Source organism: Frieseomelitta varia, unplaced genomic scaffold (genome assembly GCF_011392965.1).
Source record: "Frieseomelitta varia isolate USP_RPSP 00005682 unplaced genomic scaffold, Fvar_1.2 scaffold_254, whole genome shotgun sequence".
Lineage (NCBI taxonomy): Eukaryota > Metazoa > Arthropoda > Insecta > Hymenoptera > Apidae > Frieseomelitta > Frieseomelitta varia.
In genome coordinates, this window is record NW_025109984.1 from 740,083 (window position 1) to 763,825 (window position 23,743).

A 23,743-nucleotide genomic window follows, 5' to 3' on the forward strand; every position below is an offset into this window, starting at 1 on the left:
AGAGAGAGTAACCAGATGAATGACAAGACGCGTGCAGGCTTGTCTTCAAATGCAAGATAGTCATTTCGAGCATCTTTTGTAAAAATAATTAAAACAGAAAATTCATTCTATCTCATAAACGAAGACAGACAGGACATATATTTATATGACCTTTTTTTCATTACTTTTAGGCGTACAATCAGCTCCCGAAGTGAGTCCCACGAGTTACGAAACACCCTGTACAACGAATTTTACCGATTTTCCTTACAAGTATCGTCTTTCGTTCGAAACAACATGACGAATTGACTCGTCAATTGTTTCGCGCTGGTTAAATTTCTTGAATAACAAGAGTTACCAAACGAGAGAAAGATAACATGAAACATGTTGTAAAGAGAATTTGCTTACGAATGAAAGAGGATTCGGTCGATCTGATATTGCAGATTTCTTATTCTCGCAAGTAGAATTCAGAATAAAAATACAGACGCAGTTTGTTGACGTTTAAAGAGAAATCTTTGAAAAATACATGCAGTGAAACTTTTTTTGTGTTTTTTTTTTTTGTGTAATAATAATACAGTTATGAAATATCGAAGATCGTTATAATTTTTCAGTGGTCAATGATAGTGTCTGTTCTTTGCGCTGCGATTAGCTAAATTACACAGCCTGGTACATCATTACGCTACGTGATTACTTCTCCTCTCTTTTAAAACGAAGAAAATTCAGTTTTAAAAGAGCGTCAATTTAGAATTCGCTCGGAATTTTAAAATATTTCTCGCATAGATAAGTGAAATGCAGCAGAGTTTTCCTTTTCTCTTTCGAATTTTAACTCAGAGTTCTAAACCTAGGATTTTTTTTTTTTTTTATCCTTTTAAAATGTTGCTTTTAATATGATCATTAAAGTCACTCTGTGATTTCGTGTGATTTTTTTTACATTCCCACAATGAAGAAGAATAAACTTCTTCCTGTTCGAAAATTGCATCTTGTATCTCTTTTAATTAACAAGCGCGCAGATTTTTTTTTAAATTCTTCTGCATGGTTTTTTTTTGTCAAACTTGAGAATTTCTCTCCCCCATTTTCTATTTTACTTTGATCTTCAACCACAAGCTTTAATCTGATACAATGAAAAGAATAATAAACTTCAACGATACGCGAATAAAAAAAAAAAAAACCTGTAAAGTTTAAGTTTGCAAAAGGTCGTCACAGTTCGCTATTTGCATTTTGTAAAAAACGAGTCGCCAAAAAAAAAAAAAAAAAGAAACGAAATATAAATGTCACTTGTGTTACAAGTGGTTACAAATATTAATAAAGATGAAAATTAGCCGCAAAATATTCTGAAACTATATAGAAAAACACCTAACGAAATCGAAAGGTGTATTATGTTATACAATCATATATATTTGTATGTATTATACAATCAACGTATTATACAAATTGTGAATATTATACAATCGGTCATTACGTTATACAATCATCGCGACATGGCCGTCGAATGAAATTTCGCAACGGGGAGAACGATCAACCGTTTCCCGTGAAACGGACAGGGTTTCAATTATATTCGACCGGTAATTAATCGCTGTTTCAATTTGTTAAGGTGTCTGGAGCTGAATACTCGGTGAGAAACGGAGTTTGACACGAGCTGGTTGGGAGAACAATTTGCATAACTTCGATTCACGACTTACAAGCGGCAGAGCTCGGTAAAACTAATATTAATTATCTGATTAATAATTACGTTGAGTCTTTCATCCTATTTTCATCCTTTTTTGTCTTATCTCGTTGCGATACTTTGAACTCGCACTTTCTCTCATGTTTGCAAAGCTGAATTTTTCTAGTGAAACTATTTTTCTACTGAGAAGCAGTGCGTCTGATTTCTAATCTGTGTTCTGTTTTCAGTGACGATGCTTTGTGGCTCGAGACGATATATATAAAACGAAACAAAAGTTACGAGGTACTGAAAGGTACATGCTTAAAGATATGAAGGTACGTTGTTTTTTTTTTTTTTTTTTTTTTTTTTTATCAAATCAATACGCTGACTTCGTATATATCGCAAATATTGTCGTAAACACGAACGATCAGATAATCTGCAAATTCTTCACTATACGATAAAAATGTTCGATGTATAACAGATTGTAAAGATGTTACGATTGTGTTCACGACAAAATTATTAAAAAGCTAGTCTACTTCTTAGAATATTTTTCGACTTATCTGACAGTATCTTTTGAAGAATTTGTTGAACTTGGTCGTAACATATACATACAAATGCCATTAAAATATAAATTACTGATTTAAAAAAAAAAAAAAAAATTACCACAGTCTAAACAGTATAAATGTAAATTTAAAAAAAATTAGTGACTACAAATGTTAATTAGTGATACAATAACGAATGTTATTTGTAATTGTTTACCTTGACAGCGATTCATTATATTTTTAATTATTTATATTGACGACGATTTATTAATAATTTATTAATAATCACGAATTATTAATAAACTACGGAAATGAATTCAAAATTGCCGTCCTGCATAATTTTGCATAAAAAAAAGAGAAAGACAGAGAGGAAAAAAAAACTCAACGATAATGAATTTTTTCCAACAAGAGAATTCACGCGACAAACTTCAAATCATTTGCATAAATAAAACGAGATGATCGTTTGCAACCTTTCCCCAAGGACTTTGTATCGAGACTTCGCTCAGTCATTACGAAAGATACTGAGATTTATTATATTAAAAATAAATTCGCAAAAAAAAAAAAAAAACTTTATCGCTTGACATCGAGGTGATCTTAAGCGATTTTATTCAAGGTAAGACAAATGTTCTTAAGCCTCTCTATCTCGCTTCCTCTTTTCTCTTCGTGGAGCACTCAATTGAGGACTCGGTTCCTATGAATTTCACGTGATAATGAGACAATAATGAACCCATTAAGGACCACATTAACGAAGGAAAATATTGTTTTGTCGATGCAGCGAATAGAACAGCGTGTAAAGGATGATTAAACAAGAAAGCTTGTGCGATCAAAAGAAGAATGTGTATGTAGTTCATCACGGAGCTGATTTTTCAATTTTTTTTAAATCTTTGTAAACAAGATAGAGGTACGAGTAGTAACAGACGAGAATATCAAACAGATCCTCGAAGTTCCCATTTACAATGTTAAAAAAAACGAATTCAAACAGATTTAAAGCGACGTGACCGACTTACAAATACAATACGGATCGAATTTAATAACATTCAGGATTCATTGATACAAATTCTTTGGAGGCAAAGTTCATCGATGATGTTTGAAGTTCCATCTCGCCGATTGTTGAAACAATAAATTTTCATTGTCGAGTCGTGTTGACAATTTACATGTCAATTATATGATCAAGCATGATCGTTTAGCGGTTAGACTAGCTAGACTTGAAGAATAACAAACTAAAAGATTGATAAGTAATTCATAAAGAATTTCATAAGTAAGACTAAAACTAAAAGGTTGATAAATAATTCATAAGGAACTTCATCAAGAAATTCATAAGTAAGATTAATAAGCACTTCTAACAGGAAGAACGAGGTAAAAAGGAAAAAGAGACAAATAATTAAAAACAAATTTCCAAATGAACTGTATCGCATTAGCGCAACACATACTTAACGAGTTAATTACACTCGCCGGTCCAAAAGATACTAAATAAATTCCATATGACAAAATGAAAAAGAAATAGAATCTCTTGGAAGAAATTGAAGGAATCTGATTATATAATCATAATAATAATCTGATTATCAATTTAATAACAATTATATATTATGTAAATTAATTGCTATATAATCTGATTATTCATTTTCTGATAGGAAAATGAATCTTCCAGGTATGAGAAAAACCAACGAAAAGCCAAGCTCAGATGCTTATCTGTTAACAACAAGCACATGTATCAGCTCACCGGTAGCCGAGCCTGACGACGATCCCGTTTGATTGATCCTCCCAGCTTCCTGTTGCTTCACCCGAGCAACTCCACCAGGTAGCAGCGCAGAGCCCTTCGCCATAGAAGAGGAACTATTCGCCGACGAAGAAGACTTCACATCGATCTTCTTCATCTTATCTCGAATGTCTCTGTCGTCGTCTCTCGGGTCTGTTTCGTCTGGCTTCCCTTGGTCCTTGACCGAGCTCTTCTTCATCTTGATCCTGACTGCTCTTCTCCTTTTTTTTTCTCTCTCGCAGGAAGAAGTTCGCAGTTTATACCCTCTCCGGTACGAACAGTGTCGTCATAGTGGAACATCGAATCTGAAAGGAAACAGAGGAAAAAGAACTGGCACTCGCGTTTGAGGAATGATCATCTACAGCGAATGGGAGGGACAAGGTTCTCTTTTATTGAAGCCGGTTTCAGTGAATTCAGCACGGCTATCGGCATTCGCGCTTTTGTCGTTTCGCTTTTGGTGTTTGCAAAACAATTTTTTTTTCTTCTTTTTTTTTTTTGAAACTGCGGATATTTATATTTATGCGAGTTATTTGTATCTCTGCAGGTACGATCAAAGAGAGAATAACTTCAGATAAACATGAACTTCAAATTGAAAGCTTTAAAACTTTCTTGATAGTTCTAATTTACTCGAATTTGTATATGTTTCTATAAGTTGAATTTATATAAGCTTTTTCTTAAAAAATGATATCATTTTGAAACTAGATAATGTATCTAGATACAAAGATAAACGTGATGAGTAATTTCAAAGTATCAGAGCGATAACAAAAGTTCAAAGTTTTAAGTTTACATTTATAAGGTAAAATAACAAGTCACCGATTATTTGAATATTAAAAAGTCTTTTTAACGTAATATTCCGCAGGTATGAAGAATAAGAAACTTGAATAAGAAGCAAAAGTATTTTTCCAAGCTTCTTGCTGACTTAAAGAACTAGGGATTGAGGCAGAGTTTCAAACGCTAAATATTCTAAATATATTCTAATTTGTTTTCTACATCATGTGGAATTTTTTTCCTCTCTGTGTTTTCACGTCCACAAGCATCTTTCAATGCCACTAGGAACTGCAAGAAAATTTAAGGGAAAAATTAAATAATTCACTAAGAAGAAACAAACTACGAGAAGCATGTGGGATATAGCATAACAGTGGTTCGGACGAGTAAATACAGAAACGTTTAAAATAAAAGCTAACAGCTGCCGGAAGTTCCTGCCCGCATATAGAATCGCTGGACAAACGAAATTTTATCGCGCTCGCTTATATTTATCGCAATGTGACGCGCGTATCACAAGGAAATAATCGTTGTGAAAATGTAGAAAGCGAAACCAGGTAACGAGCGAACAAAATATTTGTCTTGCTTTCTCTTTTCATAAACTACAGATGGATCTTGGTCGAAATTGTGTCATGTTGCATTGTCACCAAAATAGGTAAAAATTTGTCCTTTCTAAAGTTATACTAATTTTCAAAAATTTTACATGATACAGAAAAAAAATATGTGTGCAGTGAGCCGAAATTTGAAGTTACTGCGTTATTATTTTGAGTCGAAAAATTTGAAGAGATTTATTAAGAAGAAAAGAAAAAAGAAATTAGAAAATTTAAAACAGGATGGGAAAACTCGAAATATCGAGAAAGAAGAAATTAAAAAATTCCTCTGCCTGGGAATTTAATGTGGACAAGAGACCACATCACCGGAGAAATTAAAATAGGTTGCAGGAGTGGGAACGGGACACAATGGAACGTTGAAACCGGTTCAATAAACCGATATCCGAAATACATCGCGGGCTATTAAATAAGCTTGCCAGTAAACATACAACAGAAAAAGATATACGATGACACGAGGTTAAAGACTTGACACGACGTATTGGAAATAGGTGCTGTGAAAGGAAAATCAAAGGCAGCTGACTAGCTTTGTAATATTCCCGCAAATCTTGAATACAGCGACTATAAAAACAAAATGATCGACCCTGAGACGAAGCAGCAAAATATGCAACGAAATGTCAGAATAATAATTTCTTTGGTTGTGAGACGTGAAAAATTTTCGGAATTAATTTCCATAAATATTACGACATTAAAATACGTTGAATAAGAATTGATTTAGAGAAAAGAATTGCGAAATAACGTGTGAACTGAAAAATTACAAGAAAATTTGCGACGTTATGAAGAACCGAACGATCGAATATAACTGAAAGGAGAGATATTAAATAAAACTTTTCCTTTCGTAATTGGTAATAACGTAGTTTAGACGAGTCGTAATATTTGATGAAACGAAATAGCTCAATTTCAACGTGAGGTAACATTAGGCAACCTCGCGTCTCAGCTTTCTAGGAAATTATTAACTACTCGACCTTTGGGCAATGTGCAAAAACATTCGTCCTTTTTCAACGTTAATGATCTGAAAGTTTTGAGGATGTAGTAATATATAATAAAATATTGTCGATTCGCATTGTTTATTGTACTGTACTCTAATTGCATTTTAAACGAATGGTGAATGGTCTCGCTCTTTACGAGTAACTTGAGAACGATTTAACGTGAAAACGTTAAACAGGCGAGGATCTGTTTCGTGTGTGACTTTTCATGCAGCGAATAGAAAAAAATGATGTGCATTAGCATACATTATTATTATTACAGTGCATAGATCATACGTAATCAACAACAGAGCTAAACAATTGAACAGAAGAAGTAAACAGGACAGCCAGAAGTAAACAGGAAGAGAGCTCGACTCACTCCCATCTGTAGAAATATTAATAAAACTACGTTCATCGAGGCGAGAGTGGCGTAGTGGGCGGGAGTAGAAACACGAACGAGACCGAGAGACGTAAGGAGACGAGGGAATGGCTAGTGTTCCCAAGTTGAGAGGCGACACCCAAATTATTCTTCTTATCTTTCGAAACTGTCCCCCAGAAACTGTGCGGAAAAAGTCGTTCCTTTGTTCGAGGGAGCGAGTCCCTCGAACGGATGAAAAAACAGTGAACGAAAGCGGAAGACGACCCGAGAGATAACGCAGCGGCGCTCGGCCATGCGCGCGCGCTCGTAAACTAACCTCAAAAAGGTGGTCGGCGATCGTAAGCCGCATTTCGGGATGCAGAAGACGCACAAGTCCAGCGTTCACCGCACTGTTGACGTCGCGTGGTTGACGTCGGGTCAATAACGAGATCACCAAGGGTAATGAAAGTTTCTTTTGTCGAGCGACGACGAAGCAAGTGGCCGCAAAGTGACATTCACCCTTCGTCGTTCGCACACGTTCGCGCGCACATCGACGCCATGCCTTCGTCCCCACCCTCGTCCGATGGCGAGCGAATCGGACGCTATCTGGCGGCGTCTCGCCGACTGCAGCCGCTCGAAATTTTCGAAACGCAGGCAGCAATGCCACGTTATAACCTCTTTTCGCTAGTAATTGGGGGTTCACTGACCATAACGAGTGACCAGGTTGTGTACAATAATTCTTTTTTCATTCATTGGTATATCACTTCATGGATAAAAGTTACTAAGAAGTAATAAATATATTATTTGTTTTGCCTTGGGTTATATCTCGATATACTTAAGATTGAGGAAATATTGCAATTTTTGGGCCAAATATTCTCGACGTGCGTGGCACGTCATTCCAGCGCAAGAGGTTAACTTGGCGATGCCCGTGATTTTGCTTTGCTAGCTGACCGTCTCTCGCCCCACTCTTTCTTCCTCCGTTAGCGGCTGTTTGCTGATGATCCTCACGCACAAAGTGAGATCATTCGAATTTTCTACTGTGTGTGCGTGTGTGCGCGTATGTGTGTACATATATGTATTTTTGAAACTGTTTGAAGTTCTCTTTTTTCTTCTTTTTTAGAGCGAATTACTAGTCCAGTTTCGTGTTTCAGGATCGGGGATTAATTTTCACTGTAACGCGGTAATTACTCACGAGCGAGAAATGACGGTAACTTCGTACTTGAAGAGGATCGTAAGTAAAAGTTGCATCTTATCCGGCGAGTGACTTTCGCAGTGCCGAATTTAAAATGCCTGTGCGAAGCATGCGTAATCAATACGTCGATTAATTTCTCAATCGAGTCGCGTTGTTTCTGGTCTGCATTTCATTTACGTTCGATAGAGGATATCCCTCGATAACTGACCGGACGAAGCCCCACCGTTGCAGTCATTTGGCGAAACAGTGAGCATACGTTGATGAAATTCTGGAACATAGTGGATAAATAAACAAGTGAAACGGAGAGAAACGTCGTACAAGTCAGTTGAACTGTCGCTTGAGAATGTTAAAGAGACAAAAATGAAAAAGAAATTAATACGTGACGAAGTAAGTTTGAAAGTCGTCTTGCGTTTATCTGCGTGATTATTTCAATGCATTTTCCCGAGTAAGCAATATATTTAATCACCTATTAGGAAAAAAAAAAAATTTCTGTGGCAAATGTATGCATGCAAGTATACAACGCGTTATCGCCCGAATAATAGAACGTAGAAAGATAAAACACGATTAAACACTTTCAAAGCTTTTAAGAGTCGAAATTAAGTGTCAGGATTGACATATTACAGACATTGTGTCAGCATAAGTGAGAGATAGAAAAACAGTCTGTAAAAAAAAAAAAAAAAAGGTAACGCGTTTTGTAGAATGCATATGATCATCATTCACATGAGGACACGTGAATTTATATTTTGAATTTTGACATAAAACCTCTTTCATAATTCCGATCGTAATTTACAGTCAAACAAACTGGGAGATTATGTTGTCGACGATAAAGCAAAACAGTTTTTGCAAAGTAAAACTGGTGAAAAATCTGTCTACGCAAGAGATGCGTCTTGTGAAATTATGGATATCGTTCGTCATTCGTACGACACAATTTATATTTCGAATTTTGATATATAAAATATATGATTCCAGCTGTGGATTTATAGTTAAACACTGGAACGCTGCGTCGTCGGTAACAAGACGAAATTTTTAACAATTTTTCAAACAGCCAGCGAGATCTATCTACGCAAAAAAGTGTATCTCATGAAATTATAATTGTCGTTCGTCAACATATCCTTCCCGGTCGCGCGCTACCCTGGCAGCCATCTTACGAGTCTCTCCCCGATCCGTTAAATATCTCTCCTCGACGCATAAAAGGTTGTAAGTCCCAGGCCGGCGAGCGACTGTAGCGTTTGCGCGGATCCCGTGGTAGTCGGGAACCAGTGAAGGTGTAAGTGGTCTGTCTGTCTCGCAATCAGTCGACTACGAGTATTGGGAAAAGCGACGTCGTACGAATGCCGCGGTGTTGCGAGCGTGTCGGATAAGTCGTGACTTAAATCAGCCCAGTTCTCGTGAAGTGTCACATGATACTGAATCACCCGCTAATTTCCAACAAGTTACTCCCGGCCGAACTCTCTAAACTGAACTACAATTGTAAGTACGTGACGTCAATTAGCCGCGTACGTTCCTCGTGTAACAGATCTTTATTTACATACGTCTAGAGACTTAAGGGAACGACGATTCCTCTTAGGATCGATCTCGCGTAAGTCGTCGTGATTTACTTCAAATATGGAAACGACGTTTGCTTGATATTTCGATGGTAAACGAGCCGAACTGATCGGACGCCGCCCGAGGAGAATCGTTTGGTTTTATGGGAGAGATCATGACGCCTGCCTCGCGTACTAAAGTAAAGAATTGTTTTAAAGAAAGTGCGGAGTTGCAAAAATAATCCGTCGCTGGAACGCCCGGAGAAAATAGAGAGAGAGAGAGAGAGAGAAAGAGAGAGGCTCGTCAGTAGCTACCGTTACGCGAGTAACTTCGTGACTCTGCTCGATTAGCCTGCCAAAGCACGAACCATACACCGATCGCAATTGACAACGCAGCTATCTGTGTCGGTTTTCCCATATATCGTTCGTCAATGGAACGGAAGCCTCTCCCTTATGGTGCGCGAACGACTTGAAGCGAACGAGAAAAGAGGAATAAAAAGAAACGCTCAGGCGTAGACAACCGACCGACCGGCCTGAAATGTGACGCGAGTTGATTTCCGGCCAGACGAACATTGTCAAACTCCTCGTGGCTTAGTGGCTGGCAGCCTTGATGCGTAACACACCTCAATTACATCGTTATTGGGCCCGTCAGCGCGCTAAAATTATTGCGCTGCCGGTGTTCGTTCGCCTTCGAGGAATTTATTCAAATGTGATTAGTCGACGCGCGTCCTCAGAGTCTTTCGTCTCGGACGTTCTCTCGTTGTACGCCCGGTTAATCGATAAACCGAACCGGCGTTCCCCATAAAAACCCGCACGGCAGGCTGACACAGTGAGATAATTCGTTGCACAAGGTCAGTCCATTAATCGACATTGGCAGAGCGATGTATAAACACAGAGAGAGAGAGAGAGAGAGAGAAGGAGATAACGATCCAGTTGATTAGGCCGACAACGTGGATCTTATCGCAAGAGACAATAAAGATCCTTGTTTCGAGCGATATTCTCTTGAAATTAACATAGTAACTTAGTTGCGTGTGCAATTATAACGAATTTGCATGAAATTACACGCTGCGTTATTTATACAGACTTTTTTTTGAACAATATTATAGCGGTAGGAATATTTATATATCTAAATTCGATTCGCTGAAGAATCGACAGCGGCTGGTGTAAAAATCGTTGAGCCTCTTTCTCCACCGTTCTTCATAGTAATGAATGTATGTTTTTTTGAACTGTCCGGAAATTTGATGAAAACGATATCGACGTGCGTGACACGCCTCGAGTAAAAATATTTTAATAGGCCTCGAAGCAAGCACGCCCTGTGGCGCACGTAAATGCCAACTTCGTCCACAAAATTGTCTTTTTGTGACACACAATTGTCGTGTAGCTTCCTTTTTAAATATACTATTCTTAATCTATTCTGTGCTTTATACACCTGTTTATCAAAAAATTCCGGCAGGCTAGTCAGCGCGAGCGTAACGTAATTCTCAAAAATAAGCTACAAGCAAAATGATATAAGCAAAAGATGAAAATGGATTCTATTAATCTCAAAATGATGCAATGTATGATTTTAAACTCGGCATATTTAAAAATTGAAAACGTTTTACTTTCAACAGCATTCTTTATGCGTTTATATTATTTATAATGCAAAATTGTCTTTTTCCTAAATAGATGTCAACCAAACACAAAGATCAGAGGAAGATGCACCCTAAAGGACAAGTGTTGAATGCATTTCACCGGCTAGTTGAATTCATTGCCAAAAGGATATGTATGTTCATCGCGTTTCTAAAGGGACCTGCAGAATCTCAACCACCTATAAAAGATCTAACGCTTCTACATAACGCGACTACTTTAGCACTGAAGATTCGAAATAAACAGGTAAATCCGATCTTTCCTCCTGACACAAATCTTGTAAATAACTGTAAGTGATAGTTGCTATAAACGGACAATTACATTTCACAGTTAACTTCAGAAGAGGTAGTACAATCATACATAGATAGGATAAAAGAAATTCAGCCAATACTAAATTGCGTAGTGGAAGATCGTTTTGAGGATGCTCTCAAAGAAGCTAAGATGTGTGATGAACTTTTGAAATCTGAGGATGCCCCATCTCCTCAAGTATTAGCTAAAGAGAAACCCTTTTTCGGAGTGCCTTTCACAACAAAGGTAAACTTCATTTCACAGAATACGTGATACAATGGTTTCAGATGTCAGTAACAAAATGTCTAAGCTCTTTTTCTATATTCTGTCACAGGATTGTATTGGAATAGCCAAAATGAAACAAACGGCTGGTTTAACTGTTCGCAAGAACTTTGTTTCTGAACGTGATGCAGAAGTAATTAGATTAATGAGGACTGCCGGGGGAATTCCTCTGGCCACGACGAACGTGTCAGAATTGGCCATGTGGTGGGAAACGTCCAACTGTTTATATGGAACTACGAAAAATCCTTACAACACGAGGCACATTGTCGGAGGTTCTTCCGGCGGTGAAGGTTGTATACAAGCAGCAGCTGGCTCGCCACTAGGGATAGGATCAGATATCGGCGGCTCGATTCGTATACCAAGCTATTTCAATGGAATATTCGGGCATAAACCTTCTACCGGGGTAGTTTCGAACGACGGTCAGTACCCGAGTGCACAGAGCGAAGACCAAAATCGGTTGCTCTCAATTGGACCTATGTGCAGATACGCGCAGGACTTGTTGCCTACTTTGAAGATTCTTGCGCACAAAAATGTGGATCTTTTGCATTTGGATGAGAAAGTAGACATTTCCAAACTTAAGGTAGGAAACGGTGTGCTTAAGTGAAAAGTAACGGGTCGTACGTAATTTGTGACGAGTATTTATTTCAATTTAGTTTTATTATATGGAAGACGACGGTGGTCAATTTCTGACGTCGGCAGTTGAGCCAGAGATAAGAGAAGCCATGAGGAAGGTAGTACGATACCTGGAGAAAGCACATAAAATCAAAGCGACTAAACTCAACATTAGAAAAATGAAAAAAAGTATCGCTCTCTGGGTGGCTAATATGACCTGTAAGGGCGAGAAAGACTTCACGTACGAATTGGCGAACAGAGCTGGCCATATAAACATATGGTGGGAATTTTTAAAATGGATGTTGTTCTTGAGCAATCATAAGCTGATATCTCTTCTTACTGCCATGTTTGAAAGATTCGCTGTGAAATACGGAAGCGACAAGCACACGAAATTCATACAGGAGAGTAAAGACCTTTGTCGAGAATTTCAGGTAAGAACCTTGCAGTGGGCTATTCATATGTATGAATTATATCAGTAATTTTTTAACTTTTATGAAATGCCGATGCAATATTGTACATTGATGAGTGCCTGTAATGTAATGTAATCCATCAGGATTGGAATTGGCTCCTACCTTCTTCGTCCTCCTTTCTTACTATTGCATTGCGGAACAATACTCTTTATTAAAATGGACGTGATTTCTTTTCGTGCAAACTGGTCAGACTATGTTAGTCAGTTTGTCTTTCACGGTATCACGAGTTACTTTTAATAAGTAGTGAAAAAAAAAATATTGCTCTGCATGCAGAATGAAACTTTTTTTCCATCCAAATAGCGAAAGAATTCTATTATTTTTTGTAAATATTTTTTCACGTTGTGGTTGTGTTTACGCGTCGACGAAAAACGAGTGACTGAAGTTCAAGCATGTGTCCAGAGATATCCAAACATTGTTTTCTTGTTCCTAATGCATTGTTACTTTTTGTACGTGGCGTACACTCCTAATTAATTTTCTTTTAATAGGACATCTTGGGCGAAGACGGTGTGTTTCTATATCCAACGCATCCAACTGCGGCACCAATGCACCATGAACCGCTGATTAAACCATTCAATTTTTCATACACTGGTATTATTAATGTTTTGGGCTTGCCTGCTACTGCGTGTCCCTTAGGTTTGAACAAACAAGGTCTTCCTATTGGTATACAGGTATAAACCTTATGCATCGATATTAATAAAATTGAAACAGAGAAATGAAAATTTTGGTGATAGATAATTTGTATAACTTCAATGTGTTATAGGTTGTTGGTGGCTTATATCAAGATCATTTAACAATAGCTGTTGCTGAAGAACTGGAGCGTGGTTTCGGGGGTTGGGTACCTCCGGTGATCGTAGCTTGATACGATAACTGTCTCTTAGACAATAATCCAATCCAATGCATAAGTTTAACCTCTTTTTACGACACAATCTGTCATCATGTTATTTTTCGAGTACTAATTTGTACCAGCGAATCTTAAGGTAAAATACAAAACATTTATTCAAAAAGTAGATCTTCTGAACATTTCGGAGAAAATTAATTAATGAGGGAAAGGGAACTAATAATTCTTACAAGTATACGTAATATAACAAAGGCTAATTGTCGCATTGATTTGTATAATCAATTATAAGCTATATTTCGTCGAAAAATACGCGAAATTTGCGTATCGATATATACACGTGTGTGTATATACAAATGTATATGAAACGTATGTATATTTATATATATAAATTGATGTTAAAGAAATCACTTTTCTAACAAAAATCTCGTTGAAAGAAGTAATAACATTTGTACATAAGTAAACTACTACACTGTATTTGATTACCGTTTTTATATACCTCATCGTAGATCTCTATAAAGGATTTTCTATTTTCATACGAATCAATAGAGAGGGAGAGAGAGGGGGAGAAAATGCGTGTATGAACGATAGAAAGAGAAAAACAAATTACATGGTAGTAGAGTGCTTTTGGTAATGTGATAAAAATATTGAAGATTTTATGTTTATACTGTGTATTGATGTTAATATACTATATACATATATATTTTATATACTAAAGAAATAAATTTTTATTTCTTCCCTATTATTCTATCACAATTTTCTCTTTTACCAATGAGTTTTTATAGAAGTGAAAGTAGTTTTTTTTTAATTTATAACTTTTGTTGGCTTACTTTATAATGAAGATTGTACATGTATTGTAATATAAAATAAATAGATAGAAAGGATTCGGATATTAAAATATTATTTTATTTAAAAATACAATTGATAGAATTAAAAAAAAAAATATCTATGACGCAATTTCTATCACACTTACAGTTCTAAGTACGCCTTTTTCGAATACGAAACGAGAGATCTTCGATTTCATGGTATATTTGATATCAATAAATAATTTAATACATATTTACAATTCCAGTACGAATCGCTCGTCGTACGTTTTTAAAAAAGTATGAGTGAAAATTTATGAATTTCGTATATGTGAAAATATGTTCATGGGGCTTCGAGAAAAATGATAAAAATGTAGCCTATAAAAATTACATTTATGAATGCTTACAAGTTAAATTCAAGATCATAGTATAAGTACTCGTTGCAAGTTATAAACTATATGTTTTTCACATACGATAGAAAAAGGAACATAGAGAATGTTCGTGCAATATTCATTTTACTTTCGCAACGAACAGTAGTAGCAATGTATAAATATATTTAAAAAAGAATGAAAAGTTCCGGCGATAATAAATTCATTTTTTTTTTTCTTATATGATAAAAAGTACTAAAAATAAAATAAAAAAGGAATAAAATAATCCAGTTGAAACAAAACCTATATAAGAAAACACAAAAGCCTCGTTAATATTTAAATACTTAAATAACGATGTATATCGTATCACAATATATCTTAAAATCCACAAAGAATACACGGAGTGTCTACCTACTATATTTCACTGATCGTAAATCTAGCGACGATGTTTGATTTAATTATATTTAAAGAGTCAAAGACTTATCACGGAAGTGCCGCGTTAATTTGTTTCAACCTAAATAGTCAACGAGACTAATATTACGTTATGAGATTTGTTTCTTCTGAGGGAGTTTCCACCTTTTTTGTATCAATTAGTGCATTTTCTGACCTGTTATCTAACGAATTATCTTTACTGTCGTCGCTGTCTGGCCTGTTTGAGATTTCATACTCGTTTGAGTGTCTTTTCGACTGAGATTCTAATAAAGTGTCATGCGAGTCTTTGTATTGTTCTTTTTTATCGTCAAAATAATCGGTGTTACCGTTGTTCAACCTTCTGTCTCTATTTCTGCAACAAGAATCTTCGTCTCTCTCTTCATTCATCGTTCTTCTACTGTCTCTTCTATCTTCTTTCCTTTCTCCATTGGTACGATTAATTAGATCTAGCTCTACGTTTGTTATCCCAGCTTTCTTCGATGGCTGATTTTTCGTAGAATTACCGAAAGGATTGAAAAATCGCCTTCCGTTTTCTTTGTTCACGCCGTTACTCGACTTTACGGAATCTGTCTCCTCGTTTCTCTTGTGAGTCTCTTTGGATTCGAGCTTCTTGTCGCAACGCTGGTCCATGTTCTCAGCTTGCTCCTTCTCCCTTTTTATCGCAGCCAGTTCGGCTTCCTTCATCGCTGAATGAATAACTGGTTCGGCCCATAGTCCTGGGTTAAAAGCTGGCCCTGTGCCACCTAGTTCCGCTGGCAAAATGTCAGTGGGCAGGTGTTCGTGCAAAGTGCTCAAGTTATTTCCATGTAAGTAAATCTGAAAACGTTGGAGGTATGTTAATTATGTCGCAAACTTCATGAAAAGTTAGCCTTTCTATCAAGAATCTTTGAGATCGAAAGGGAACTCGTTCAAGGGAAATTGGATATTCAAAGTCTATGCAAACATCGCAAGTCTGGTGGTTTACGCTGCCTCGAATTATCTTCTCTGGTCAATATTTAATTTCCCGTATCTAAAACCCGTATGCAAAGTTGCTTCAATTTCAACACGGTGCGATCATAACATGCTTGGAAATACAGGAATATAAAAGCTTTGCTGTTGTATGTAATTCGTCGACTGCGTCATCTTAATTAATGCGGTTACATCCACTCACGTCAATTAATATAACATACTTTAATCAAAGTTATTCGTTAACATCTGATTGATTAGCATTATAATATCTTTGATTATATATTATAATATCTATAATATATATTATATTTGATTGATTAGCACTTTGATTATATATTATAATATCTTTGATTGATTAGCACTCTACACATTGTGTATTTTATTCCTTTCTAATGGTTTGTCCTTCGGGTTCTCTTACCTTGTTTCGAGTTTTTTCGTCCAAAAAAGGTTTCACAAGGGCCAACGTGGCCTGGACATAAAGCGGCGCCGACAGGAAGTGTATAGCCTTAAATCTAGCCGGAAATCGTCCCCGGAGAGCAGCTATTAGGTTTCGCAGTGCCGTTGCGCCCAAGGCACCGCCCTGTCGCAAAGAGAATCCGCTCCAATCTACCACTGCCACGAAACCGGATTGCTAAAAGAAAAAAAAAAAAAAAAAATAGAACGTCCAGAGTCCTATGGCGGGACTAAACGTGCGAATGCATGCACACGCGAATCGTACCTGATTCCTCGGGTCTTGTATGAGTATTTCCAGTACCAAGAACAGGGCTCGTTGAACCGACAATGCTGGAACGGCTATTGGATCCCATTGCGAAGCTAAAATGACGAGCACGCATCTCCCTTTTCTAAAAATTTGTATCAGATTATTATTAATAACACGTAATACGGAGAAGAAATTTTAGAGAATGTGGCCAGAAACTTTATAGCGAAAAATCTCGCAGCGTGGTCGATGTTCTGCTAATCTAATGTTAATGTAAAGTCGAGTAAAGAGTGGAATTTGAATACCTATCGCGCGCAGGAAGTACACCCGGTATTCCGGCGCGTAGCGCGCGCTGCAAGGCTGGATCTCTAGCTGTTAGATTGCCGAAGATATCCTGTCGATGCGCTACTTGCGCCTGATAAGCGACTATCAGAGCGGCAGCTTGTTCCGTGCGATATTTCCGGGCCAGCAGGAAACGCGTAATATATTCGTCCGTGCAGTGCTTTAAGTCTACGAGCAAACACAGACGGGCCATTGTAATGCTTCGCGCGAAAGAAAAAGAAGGAACAAAACAAAAAAAAGAAAAAAAAAGAAGAAGGAGAAGAAGAAGATGTAACCGGCAGGAAGCCGGTCGAACGTGAACATTATGGCCGGAAATTGGAGGTTCGATGCGTGGAAAACGAATCAGTCTAACGGGACCACCTCGGTTGAATGAAATATACCGATACGAGTGCTATATCTTGATAGCAATGAACTATCTTGACGTACGAGATTAGAAACGATATTGTGAAATGTTTCATTGACGGTTTTTAATCTTTTCGAGGACTAATGGAATAATAATGGGATACACGAAAGCGACCGTTGTTGGTAAAACTCTTCTGACAAAAGGTGGAAGCAGACTTTCCCTTTATATATTTTGAAATATGCCGTTTTCCATTAGAAAGCTTCGTCTTGACAATGAGATCATTTGTCCCTGCGCCTTCGATTCGGTAATCTTAGTACGGAAAATGTTTAAATGGATTATGAAAATTGCCGGTTGAAAAAATGAAAAGCCATTCTCACCTACAGCCGGCATTCCTCGCAATATCGCTCGAACGGTGTTAATGGCCAGTTTCTTGTCACGTTTGTCTAATTTGCCTCCCTCCTCGTAAATACTCCGTGCAAGTGCGGGGCTCATGTGACCCCTTGTCGAGTCCCACATGTACTCGCAATACTCGGACATCTTGCGTACCCTTTTTCTGCCTTGCCACGAGGTCTGAAACAATCGAACGATCCGGTAAAAACGGGGAATCCTTTCTATTTAACGTACGCATATATATGCATATTTGCATATTTGCTGTTATTATATAGTTGACAAAATTTTCGCGAATCTTATCAATGAATTAACATTTACAGTCTCGCGACCTCCAAACACTAGATACTAGAGAATTTCATGTGCGTGAAACGTACTGCAAATATGGAACGGTTGAACGGACACTCCCTGAAAGTAAATGAGACATCTTGCGCAAACGAAATTTATCTTTCAGCGTTGTGCTTTATACACAAAAGTGATCAATTAATGTAAACGTTGGTCGATCAGCCGATACGTAACTCGCACGTGTAGAAACACATATTTAATAATATGCGACGACCTCGCTCGAAAGGAACAATTATAAGCAACGATTGAAAATACATTTAATTACTATTTTAGAATTGTATATAGGCCCTATAAAAAGATTATAATTATTCAAGACATTAATTAGCAAGACATCAAACAAGGCTACAACCGTAACAGAAATGACTCATTTCGAGGTGGAACACCGCTGAGGGGCAACACATCTTGCAGGGGAACCGCGACCGGTTTTGTGTAACTGCTTATCGAGACTTTTACTTCGATCTCGAGAACTCTGTAAAATCATGCGCGATTAATTAATAACCTCGGGTATATACTTTGCAATGCGGATCACTCAATATCTCGACCGTGAATCTATGTATTCGAAGTATAAATTCCGAAGGAAACGCGAAGTATTTGCAAGTTCATTGAGAATAACTCGTCGAGACGTGCAATTTTTTCAGATCTGTTTCATCTGATAAATATCGTGTATATTATGCTCTTTATCAATTGTAACAAAAGATGTTTTATATGTTAAGTATTGTACAAAGTGTAGAAATTAAAGTTTAAAATAATGTAACTTGGTGCTTGACGGTGCGAGTTGGACATATGTCGGGAAATACTTCGTAATCACGCCCGTATGGTTAACGCTGTTAAGTGCAATTTATTCTCGTTAAATACTACAATATTTTCTTTCTTTAATTTTTCTTTTTATCGACAGAAAAAGAACATAATTGCGGGACAATGTTGTAACTCGGAATCTATTGGAAATTATAACGCTCTTAGTCGCGGCGCGTGTAATTACGAAGTAAAATGTAATTAAGCACTAAGAACCTAAATGCAATCGTTTACAATTAATGTCAACTAATACGATCAGAAGGAATAATCGTTAAGATTGTCGATATCGATCACGTTCAACGATCACTGTTTTGTATAAAAGTTACTGCTTACTTAAGCGACATCTGCGTTCATACCATTTCGTCACGTGTATTTCTTAGAACTCATTTGTATATTAAAATTGTCAAACGTGCGCCTTTGTTCATTTAGAAAAAAAAGTTACACTTCAAAACACGAACGACTGCTTACGTAAATCCACGGTTAATCTATATTTTCACGATGAACTTACATAAAATGTTTTCAAAAGAGTTGTTGAACACTTTAACGACGCACGATTTATTCCGTTCTTTCCCTCTCGTCGTCCACTTGTCACACGAAGTTCCGACGTGATTTTCACGGAAATGTGGAGGTGCACCACGTTCCGAACTATTTCGTAACTGTTGCACGATCAATTTGCCCGATAATGTTAATTGTATCCAGTTGTAACTTTGTAAATAAGAGAGACAAAAGACCTGGCGAACAGACCGGGAGCAGCCTTGTTGCTCGAACGGTCACGAGCGAACGGCGCGCAATGAAGTCGCCTGTTGCGATTCGCTGGAAAGTGTTAGAGGCATTGGGAAACAAAGGAGCAAGCGAGACTCTCAAGGAGAGACGTTTGCGCCGCCAGAGGGAGAAGGAAACGAATCGCTCGCTTTGTAACGATGGACTTGAGACGCATCGGATCGGTGCAAAAAAACCGTGGCCTCGAGCTTCCTGAAAAATCGCACGTTATATTTTTTAATATCTTCAATCATTTACGTTTGAACGAATCACCTTGAAGTTTCTGCACTTTTCAAATTTACTGCAACGATTGCGAAAAGAAATTTAAACTTTGCAAACGATTGTTCAGATAACATTCAAAGTGATTCAAATACATTCAACAAAAACTAAATGCAATTCAAATTGAATTGATTTAAGTACCATCGTGCAATTAATAGAAGAGAATCTAATAGAGAAGAGAGGTAAAGTATTGGTCACCATTTCGACGAAATAGAATATAAAGGATAAGGATGTCGGAGATTAGAGAGGAATGAAAATAACTTGATTGCGATCGGATATGAAAAGAACAGGTATTGAAATTGAATGGGAAGAAGGAAGGAGGTGAAATTGGAAAGGGATGAGGAGAGAACTAACTGCGACAGAAAGGAAAAAGTGTAACGCGTGGGGAAGAGACGAAACATTGACACAGAAGGGAAAGAACACGATCAGGAAAGAAGGTGGGAGTAAAAAAGATAGAGAGAAAGACGGACGAAGCCGGTTACCACTGCGGCTGACTCACCCGTTCGTTCTTGTTGCGCTATCAGGTAAAACTGTTTTCCAAAAAATACGAACGTCCAATAATAATAAAATGTGTATGAGGAAACACTCGCAGGTGAAAATGTTACATAATTTTGTGTGTGGACAGTCAGCGAGAATTAAGTAATATATTGTTCTAATGGTCAATGAATCTGCTCCGAGTTATATTCTGAAATTAATGACAAATTGTTTACTTCTTTGTCAATTATTTTTAACATTAAAAGTACCACTTGAAGGCGATAATTTCGCCTTGTGATTTATTGTTGAAGAGAAATCTGTCGAGTCATGCAATTATCAGTTTTAATGATAATGATCATTCCAGACCTATAACGAACTTGTTCAGCAAAGTTAATGAGCTAGATCAGATACGATCGCAGCACTGTCATATATGATGCAATGAATTTGGCTATTTTTTATATTCCATGAATGATACTGAAAAAGAAAAAATTGCTTCAAGTATTTTCACTTTCAACGAAGAACTAAGATTTCCAGAATAACGAATGTTTTTTTTTTACTTCGGACGGAGGAAAAACAGATTTATAAAAAATAACGCCGCAAAGTGACTGGTCATAGTTCACTTTAACAATATTCCGTCGAATCATGCAATTATATAAAATATCTTCTTATATATGTTGTTGTCTTGCTCCGCCACCTCGATCCTCTTTGAATGTTTTTAAAAACAACGTTGAGATCGTTATGCAACAATCCTTGATGCATATGAAAAATACATATTCGGTAATTTCAAGGAATAAACGATTTCGTACTGTTGATATATTTCTGCAAGAGAGTTGCGATGAGTCATGTTTGAGAGGAGCGAAATTGCAAACAGATTCATAAACATTCACGGCGATTAACGATGGACGATTGTTACGAATACCAATGCACAATTGGCATTCGTATAAAAACGATGTAGACGCGAAAGACTTCAGTGTGGAGAACGCCCTCTCGAAACAAACGTCTGGATGATTAAAAAGCTACTGTATATCCGATAAAGGAAGATCTTGTTTTATGGCGCGAAACCATTCAATTCTTTCATCGATCGATTCCGTCAAGGACGAGAACCTGACAAACGATATCACGTTTTAGATTAAACGCCGTAGCTTACGGTCAAAATTCTATTACAGTATTCCCTGTAGAATTCTTCATTTGCGATCAACTGCTCAACAGCAACGTGAATTTTCAAATCCTACAAAGAGATAGATGAAAAAGGTGAAAAATAACTAAAATTGAATAACAATTGCGTAGAAAATAGTAATTACAGTGTTTTCAAATTGTTCTATGGAATTTAATATAGCTATCTAAATAAAGAAAATTGTGACCGATTTTGATTATTTTGAATATTTTGAAAATTAGAATTTTGAATGAAAATGTAGTATATGGGATAAGTATGTTCTAATATTAATGAAAAAGTGTTACAATAATGGAGTTTAATGATCCTTCAATATATCACATGACAGGTCCAATTGAGTTCAATGAAACGATTAACTCACTAAAGAAGTTCCCAATGGCATTCAACTTTAAACTCGCCTAAGTATACGTAGCAGTTTGCATCATAGTGTCGTATAAATCTTTTTCACAAGATCAATGTTGAATGCAAAATAACCATGCTCAATTTATAACAAGTAGCAGCCAACTTTTATGAAACTACCACTCTGACATCTGTAAAAAATATCACCAGCTTATGAATTTTAATAACTGAAATCGAATAAATTGGATATAAATTGTAATCGTGAATTATGAATAAATAACACAGTATGGATCATCACAAAATTTGCAATACGTTCATTAAACAATCATGAGTTTTTTTGAAACTACGACGAGTATAAATGACCGATCTTTTTGCGGTGCAATCTTTTGCCGTGTGTTCGAGGGACGAAAACAGATCTGTTCGAGTAACGCTGCCTAATATTACGCAACATAACGGTGGAAGTGTAACAGAGAAGAGGACAGAAGTTACCGGTTTCTTCTGAGGTTGTAGCCGCAACCCATTTTTTCGGTGTTCTGATACCTCGGTGCAATCCGATTTCAGTGCTTCGATTTCCAGTGCTTGATTCGACAAATCATTCAAATGTTCTCAACAAAATTTAACAGGATATATATTTTTCACAGGTAAAACGCGCTTTGTAGTTCAACTCCAAATGACACGTATCGCAAGTGCAAATAACGTCGGTGAGTGTTTTTCATTTCTGTTACAAATTGAAAGGAGTACAGTTAAAATTATTAAATTGTAACTTATACCGTGAAACATTGATGTTCTGTCTTACCGGACATGGAGGCCATAAACTGCGATGCGAAAATAAATTCATCGAGCCAAGGACAATAACCTTTAAAATTATCATTTCCCGTATTTTTATGCTTCTATATTTCTTTTGTTGTTAATCATATTTAACTACCAATTCTAAGACTCGGCAAGTTTCTTTATCGCAACAGCCTTTACTAAACAGGTAGAAATAAAAACGGAAACAAAAGAGCCCGACAATAACCAATAAATCCGGTTGTCTCGACAACTGTTACCTGAGTCAGGTAACTAACGATTCCCCCAACTTGTGATCTAAAAAATTTGGAAAAATTATTTCTCACTTACCCTCTCCTTATCAAATCGCACTTAGACAGAGAGAAATTGTGAAACAACGTTAAAGATTCGACGAACCGTAACAGTGGCGGAAAACGGGGTATATAAGAAAAGGTGTAGTATTTCCTGCTCTTATGCAGCCATAAATACATGTACATAGTTACCTGTTTGTGCTACGTCAACAGTTCGGTTTCGTATCGAGTAGCCGTGACCGCAACTGACACATTGAACTTAACTACTGCACCAAACGAGCGAAAAAAAAAGAAACGCCTGCTGTCGTTCACACGCAGCTGCACATGTAGATGATCTTTCGAAACTGCGAGGCACAAAGAACAATGCTTCCGGAATAGACCAGGTGAACAACAGTACCTTCGGCGCGAAACTGCTTGTTCGAAACTGCCAGTTAACCGATTCGTTCGTAAGCCCTCTATGGTCTTCGCCGTTACTAACAGAAACATTCTTCTAAATGAAAATTCTGCAAAAGAGACAGCTGAACTGTATTTTTTACTCGATGATATCTTACAAAGTGTATATTATCAAGTTTTCATTGAAAATGTTAAAGGACGACTTGATTGAATCTTTGTCAATATAAATAATATCATCCCAGTTTTTTAGTGATTTTTTTCACAGTTTTCTTTATTTACGAAAACGGTTTTAACAAAACGAAAAAATCTATTATTTTTGTACGGCTGAGTGATTAATTCCTTTTGTATAACGTCAAAT

General features: G+C 37.0%; 3 protein-coding genes and 2 long non-coding RNA genes across 15 annotated transcripts in view; 2 read left to right on the forward strand and 3 right to left on the reverse strand.

Annotated features, from left to right (window-relative positions):
- The window catches only part of LOC122528632 (cytochrome b5 reductase 4), a 26,745-nt gene extending 19,675 nt beyond the window's left edge, over positions 1 to 7,070 (reverse strand). For both annotated transcript variants that reach the window (XM_043653959.1, XM_043653958.1), the window contains exons 1-2: positions 6,947 to 7,070; positions 3,881 to 4,221 (exon numbers count right to left, since the gene is read on the reverse strand). In XM_043653959.1, the coding sequence (XP_043509894.1) occupies positions 3,881 to 4,115 (235 nt within the window). In that variant the 5' untranslated portion in view covers positions 4,116 to 4,221; positions 6,947 to 7,070. The remainder of the gene's footprint in view (positions 1 to 3,880; positions 4,222 to 6,946) is intronic.
- On the forward strand, positions 1,567 to 3,881 carry LOC122528640. Its single transcript, XR_006306628.1, has 3 exons — positions 1,567 to 1,670; positions 1,867 to 1,953; positions 3,792 to 3,881. It is a non-coding gene; the product is annotated as an uncharacterized LOC122528640 (long non-coding RNA).
- On the forward strand, positions 6,989 to 14,182 carry LOC122528633 (fatty-acid amide hydrolase 2). 7 transcript variants are annotated; one of them, XM_043653960.1, is made up of 8 exons: positions 6,989 to 7,068; positions 7,761 to 7,840; positions 10,990 to 11,196; positions 11,281 to 11,484; positions 11,573 to 12,100; positions 12,174 to 12,563; positions 13,088 to 13,270; positions 13,363 to 14,182. In XM_043653960.1, the coding sequence occupies exons 2-8, from the start codon at positions 7,811 to 7,813 to the stop codon at positions 13,459 to 13,461; spliced, it is 1,641 nt and encodes a 546-aa protein (XP_043509895.1). In that variant the 5' UTR covers positions 6,989 to 7,068; positions 7,761 to 7,810; the 3' UTR covers positions 13,462 to 14,182. The 7 variants fall into 7 exon arrangements, with proteins under 7 accessions (XP_043509895.1, XP_043509897.1, XP_043509899.1 ...); XM_043653962.1 differs by lacking the exons at positions 6,989 to 7,068; positions 7,761 to 7,840 and adding an exon at positions 8,147 to 8,188; XM_043653964.1 differs by lacking the exons at positions 6,989 to 7,068; positions 7,761 to 7,840 and adding an exon at positions 9,011 to 9,157.
- LOC122528641 lies at positions 7,694 to 9,007 on the reverse strand. The gene is made up of 2 exons (XR_006306629.1): positions 8,950 to 9,007; positions 7,694 to 8,069 (listed from the first exon to the last, which is right to left on the reverse strand). It is a non-coding gene; the product is annotated as an uncharacterized LOC122528641 (long non-coding RNA).
- A 139-nt stretch (positions 14,183 to 14,321) lies between the features above and the next one.
- Positions 14,322 to 23,410, reverse strand: LOC122528634 (clavesin-2-like). 4 transcript variants are annotated; one of them, XM_043653969.1, is made up of 6 exons: positions 23,185 to 23,410; positions 17,748 to 17,940; positions 16,991 to 17,195; positions 16,707 to 16,830; positions 16,407 to 16,619; positions 14,322 to 15,856 (listed from the first exon to the last, which is right to left on the reverse strand). In XM_043653969.1, the coding sequence occupies exons 2-6, from the start codon at positions 17,905 to 17,907 to the stop codon at positions 15,146 to 15,148; spliced, it is 1,413 nt and encodes a 470-aa protein (XP_043509904.1). In that variant the 5' UTR covers positions 17,908 to 17,940; positions 23,185 to 23,410; the 3' UTR covers positions 14,322 to 15,145. The 4 variants fall into 4 exon arrangements, with proteins under 4 accessions (XP_043509904.1, XP_043509903.1, XP_043509907.1 ...); XM_043653968.1 differs by lacking the exon at positions 23,185 to 23,410 and adding an exon at positions 19,403 to 19,848; XM_043653972.1 differs by lacking the exon at positions 23,185 to 23,410 and adding an exon at positions 19,228 to 19,332.
- Between the last annotated feature and the right edge of the window lie 333 nt (positions 23,411 to 23,743).

Coding starts and splice junctions, on each gene's coding strand:
- LOC122528633 (XM_043653960.1), top strand. CDS start 7,811: ATGACGGTAACTTCGTACTTGAAGAGGATC. Junction 12,101..12,173: donor TAGACATTTCCAAACTTAAG/GTAGGAAACGGT, acceptor ATTTCAATTTAG/TTTTATTATATGGAAGACGA. Junction 13,271..13,362: donor GTCTTCCTATTGGTATACAG/GTATAAACCTTA, acceptor AATGTGTTATAG/GTTGTTGGTGGCTTATATCA.
- LOC122528634 (XM_043653969.1), bottom strand. CDS start 17,907: ATGTCCGAGTATTGCGAGTACATGTGGGACTCGACAAGGGGTCACATG. Junction 17,196..17,747: donor GCGAGGAATGCCGGCTGTAG/GTGAGAATGGCT, acceptor GTTTGCTCGTAG/ACTTAAAGCACTGCACGGAC. Junction 15,857..16,406: donor ACGAAAAAACTCGAAACAAG/GTAAGAGAACCC, acceptor CAACGTTTTCAG/ATTTACTTACATGGAAATAA.